At 43.0% G+C, this 5,381-nt stretch overlaps 1 protein-coding gene across 2 annotated transcripts in view; it reads right to left on the bottom strand.

Annotated features, from left to right (window-relative positions):
* Nucleotides 1–5,381, bottom strand: part of cyth1a (cytohesin 1a) — a 36,645-nt gene that overhangs the window by 26,866 nt on the left and 4,398 nt on the right. The window contains exon 1 of one of the 2 annotated variants that reach the window (XM_010790684.1): nt 3,989–4,235. The exons of the other annotated variant lie outside the window; for it this stretch is intronic. Within the exon in view, the coding sequence (XP_010788986.1) occupies nt 3,989–4,070 (82 nt within the window). The 5' untranslated portion in view covers nt 4,071–4,235. Of the gene's footprint in view, nt 1–3,988; nt 4,236–5,381 lie in introns of those variants that run through there. 2 annotated transcript variants of the gene reach the window in all.

Genomic DNA, 5,381 nt, shown 5'->3' with positions numbered 1-5,381 from the left:
CCCATAGTGACTAGCGATGCGTCGGATGGACACTATGGTTTATTTTTATTCACCAAGGCACGACGCGAGTCAACGATACTCGTCACATAAAAGTCGCCAAGATAGCTCCTGGTAAATAACAATGTTCCTTGAGCAGCTGTTACAACACGGAAGATAGGAAATACAAGTGGAGAATCGTTTCTCTACCTATATCACGACAAGTGCAATCGCTGCTCACGCAGAGTCTGTACTGGCTAGTCTGCTATAGTTTGCGTTGTCTAGTATCTATGATGCTAACTTTGCTCAGTTATGACTGACCTCGTTCCGAGCCGCTCGCGAGAATTGAGCGAGAGCTCACGATTACCATGCTTTGGCGCGCCATCCTGCTCGCTTCGCTACTTGGACCACTATCGACTACGGATCATGGCGACCACAACCCGTCCCTGTGGATCCTCTACGACCGACGCATCGTGGCCGGCATCACCGCAACAACAACGAGAACGTGTACGTCATGATTTACACTAGAGCGGATCCTTTTCTAGCCGATAACCCAGGCGCCATGGACCCTTGTCAGCCTTCCGGACTGCGCAAAGTGCGTCATGAAGGCGCTACGTCATAAACGTCACAGAAATCTACGCCCTCGTGGGGGCGGCGCTAATGTGATTGGCATTAGAATTGAGGAGACAGTCTGATAGAAAATATAGATAGAAAAAATTACAAGTACGAATCGGCTGACCGTCAGGGGAGTCTCAAAAAACCCACACACGAATGCACAGCGATCCATGCACAGAAAGCGGTTTGTGTTTGCAGGTTCAGAGGTTTTAAACGGAAAACAAATATGTGTGGATCAAAAATACACATTTAAAACTTTTTTCTGTATTTGGATTTTATTTACATGTATATGAAACGGAACACATTTGTGTGTGCATTGAAAAACACAAGCGTGGATCCGGAAATACAAGTGTGAATCCTTCTGTGCGCATGTGTGTATTATGAGACTGTTCTGAGCCCACAGACCTGAGCCATTAATTAATGACTTGAGTCATAATAAGGAAATAGCTCACCTTTCTGATGTGCTACTGAGATAAAGATAAATCTGTGGGCAGCCATCACTTTGTATTACATGCATAAAGCTCTATCATACAACATGATCTTAACGTTTCCTTAACAGCAAGATTGTATACTTTCTAAGGCGTTTCCTTTGAAGCAGCCTACAGTATAACTCACATACTCTTACATTAGATATACATACTGCTGTCGGAAGATGGGGCTTTGCAAATCATTTTAGAAAGAGAGTGTGGAATTCAGAGAGCTCTTGCTGAAGTTGGACAGCCTGTCTAGAAGTCACTCTTCCTCGGGCTAGACACAAAGCATTCTGCACTGCATACATTTCTGCAGTTGACATCACCCCAACAAGCCTTGGTAGACTGCAGGCTGACAAAGCATTTGTTCGTCTGTGATACATTATGCATACATGTCAGGGAATGACACAATAAAACCCCTTCTGTTCGTAGATGGATTGTGTCCACAGGCATGAAAGCTTAGGACAGCGTCGATATACGTACATCAGCAGTGCAACAATAAGAGATACAGTATGCCATACATGTCAGAGAAAAAGTATAAAACACAATAAAAACATTATTTTCTATCACAAACGCCTCTTAATTTCACTGCGTTTCCTCAAGATAAAAACCAAGAACTCAGAGAAAACAATTCCTCCCAAGCAATCAGAGGGACTTTAGTTGGCTTACTGAGCTGTATGGATTTCATTCGCCTTTGTTTTGATACCCACACACGCCTCTCTGAAGCTCTGGCAGGGACTGTTCTGTTCAGAATCCAAAACATATCAAACTGTGTGTTACCAGTAGAAAAACGTATCTTTTAAGACATCATTATAATCGTCTTTCATGTAAATATTCAGTGTTCATTACTTTTTCACCATACAAAGTTGAGACACCCAATAACCAAAACAAATGTAATATCAAGCTTAAAAAAGGAGGCCCACGATCTCGAGGTTCCCACACAGAGGTCGTTTGCTATCATAGCATCACCCTCCTCCTTAACAACAAGCTGATTTGGCAAATATTCTGAACACTCTTTCACTGACGGGCTTGTTGGTGCTCCCAAATAAATCACTTTTTCCTGAACTGCCGCTGGAGCCCACATGGACTAATTTCCATAAATGAAAATCATGGCAAACCCCAGGCCTAAGAGAGCAAATAGCGCTGATATTAAGCATCTAAATTACAATCACGTCTTCTTTGGGCGATGCTCTGGCTGCTATCAGTCCCAGTCTGTGCCCTGGGAAGATTCATTGGGCATGTTGAGTCACACTCAGAGACTGTGAAAGTTAGACTCACAGTAACATTTACAGTCTGAAAGGGCAGTGACATAACACTGTAGGCCTAATTAGTTAAGAGGAGTGACTAAGACAACTGAAATAATCAATGTAAATTACCCCGGGAAACATAAAGACTTTGGGAAATAAGCCGTCACGTCACCTAGTGAAACAGCCAGGTGACTTTTATTAACCTATCACTCATATACATAACTTTGTTCATGTCAAACAGCATTTGGCTCAATTTCAGGAGTCATTTAGTAGTGATGCTGATCCATGATACAATGAGAACTCACGACCATTTGATGAGTCACACATGAATCACTAGCATGATTCATGATTAAAAACAGAAACACCAACCCATACAGAATACTGCGCAAACCCTTCCCACCACAAGGAGTCCAAAATGCAACGGCTGCCATTTCAACATGTAGGTTTTCATAACGGTTTATGCAAAAAAATGACACTTGCAGATGGTGACAGCTGGGAAAAAGCCTTTGGGAATATATTAAGTTTAGACTGGAGGCTAACTATTCAAATGACAACCCGCTGACATATCAAACCAGAACTTTTCTTCCATTCTACCCAATGTGTCAAGTAATTATTCTTAGCGAGACAACAATCGGATAATCTTTGTTGTCACCATGTTCTTGATACCAGAACAGAACATTCTAGATTACGTAGCGTTTGAAATACCAAATCGGAAAAATAAGTCCCCTCTCATGTTTGACCATGGTGCTGATTCAGGTGTTTTTAAAATCACTGAGACAGCACTGTTTCCCCATTCAGTCAGCTGATTCACCACAACCCAGCGAAGCCGCTTTAGTCATGTCAACACTGTCTGCCAACATAGTTTTAAGCACTCCCAATAGAAACCTGTACACAACCCTGCAGTGAAGGGTAATGCAGTTGCATCACCTAACAACCAACAATCCAAAACAAACAGTAACACAAACTGGCTCCATTACAGTTCAGATTCTGGTATGACTACAGTGAAGTGAAGGGATACGTCTTAGAAACAGATGGGGAGTATGAAAAAGCTCCTAAAGAGGTCAACGTCTTAGCCAGCTCTACTTCTCCTCCATCTGTTATTATGAGAGTTGTTTATGCAGGTTAGGAGGTGATCTCTGTAGACACAACAACATGCTGTCCCCGTTATCGAAGAAGACAGCAACAGGGAGACCTTTTTTAATGCTCGGGAAAAAGCAGAAATATGTGGCTGTTTTTACCTGAGGTTATAGTGTTGCCATACGATGTGTGAAAGAGGTTGTGAGAAGTCATCTTGAACAGTTCAATGGGTTTTGGCTGGGGATAGTGTGTGAGACCTACTGGAGATTAGATCTACTCAGTAAGTAATAACATTAGCCCGCTCCCTCTCAGCATGTGTGTGCACAGAGCTTTAAGTTAATGAGAGAACCTCCTTAGCCACGGGAAGCTACCTCTATTTCTGTCCCGCTGTTATCATCCCGTGTGTTTGTGAATGTGGTCAAACAAGCACCTACAAGGACACAAACACTGCCAAGCAACATGTTTTTATCGCCAGTATGAGACATATTTTAATTGATGTTGATTTATCTATTTTAAGCCATGTTACAGGAATAAATACAACATCAAGCGACCTGCAAACAATCGTACAACAACACCATAAGGCCCACAGTTATGTGAGTTTACCTGGAGCTTGCTGAAGCGGCTTCACGGCTGGACACAAGAACGTCTGAAGGCTGGACACGCAGAGTTCACTCACTGACCCCATAGCTTCAGTGATGGGTGTGTATGTGAGGGATCTGTTGGTGGCTGTGTGAGTGCTTCCTCCTGACGATTCAGATTGAGATGGAAAAAGGGGAAGTAACTGAGGCCTGGAGGTCCCCGCTTAGGCTGCTGGGAGTCACTCAGTCCAAGGAGAGACACCAACTGTGAGGAACTCCATTCGGTCACTTATTCCCCCCCCAGCTGCTGGATGAATCCTGCGCTCCCCGGCCAGTCTCTCACACTCACCTACTTTCTCTTCCCTCTCGATTAGAGCGAATGTGCAACTTGCCAGGACGCTGAAATCACTTCTGCTTTCGCCCAGTTCCCCTTTTTTGCTGGTGTCTCAGCCTCTCTCTATCCTCCTCTGCTCTGTCTCTCTCTTCCTCTCTGTCTCCCTTCCTCTCTCTCTCTCTCTCTCTCTCTCTTTCTCTCCCACTTGCACTCTCTTGATACTTTCCATACTAATTCAAGCAGATATTCTTAGACATAACAGAATGCACACACAAATGGAAAAGTCAGCTTGTACTTTAAAGCGTATGTTAATGTAACTTCAGGGCAGATCTCTATTTTCTGTTACTTTGTTTTTGCTGGAAGCTAGTTTGCCTGATAAAATGTAGAAACCACGGGAGGATTCATTTCAGAAACAGTTCATTCAATTGTTTTACTGTGCATTAGGCTCATGGAGAAATATCCGCAGCACATTTATTTGTTTTGTGCACTGCAGTGTTTGAGTTCCATCTCCACAGTAGCTTTTTAGCTTCTAGTCACTCATCATTTTTTTGGCTTCAAAAGCCTTGTATATAAATTCAAGATATCATTGTTGCTTGGCAACGGGGTGAAATAAATAATTTCTTCCTGGGCAAAACACTGGGAGCCATTTGTTTTGATCAGATAATATCTTCACAGCTATTGAGGTTATTCACCGCGACACAGTCACATTTTCATGGTCTTGAAATCACATGACACACACACACACACACAATAAACCGGTCTGGTTCTGCTACAGATGTGCTCCTAATCATCGCAAATCGATTACATTTTGGATTCCCAAAATGTTTTACCAACTCCTGAACTCCTGCCACTCTGAATTAGCCTACCTGCCAATTTCACACAGTCTCTAACTCCTTAAAGGTCCCATGTCATGGCCATTTCTACTGATCATATTTCCTTTGTTGAGGTCTACTAGAATAGATTTACATTGTTCAATGTTCCAAAATCGAATTGGTTTTCTCATACAGCATCTCTGTATAGTATGTGTATTCACTCTCTGTCCCAAACGCCTTGTTGGAGCTCCTGCCCCCCCCCTCCCTATGAG

The sequence above is a fragment of the Notothenia coriiceps genome, unplaced genomic scaffold (genome assembly GCF_000735185.1).
Source record: "Notothenia coriiceps isolate Sejong01 unplaced genomic scaffold, NC01 NC01_scaffold00001471, whole genome shotgun sequence".
Taxonomy (NCBI): domain Eukaryota; kingdom Metazoa; phylum Chordata; class Actinopteri; order Perciformes; family Nototheniidae; genus Notothenia; species Notothenia coriiceps.
The sequence above is the reverse complement of the archived record's forward strand: the minus strand, read 5'-3'. Positions and strand labels throughout refer to the sequence as shown.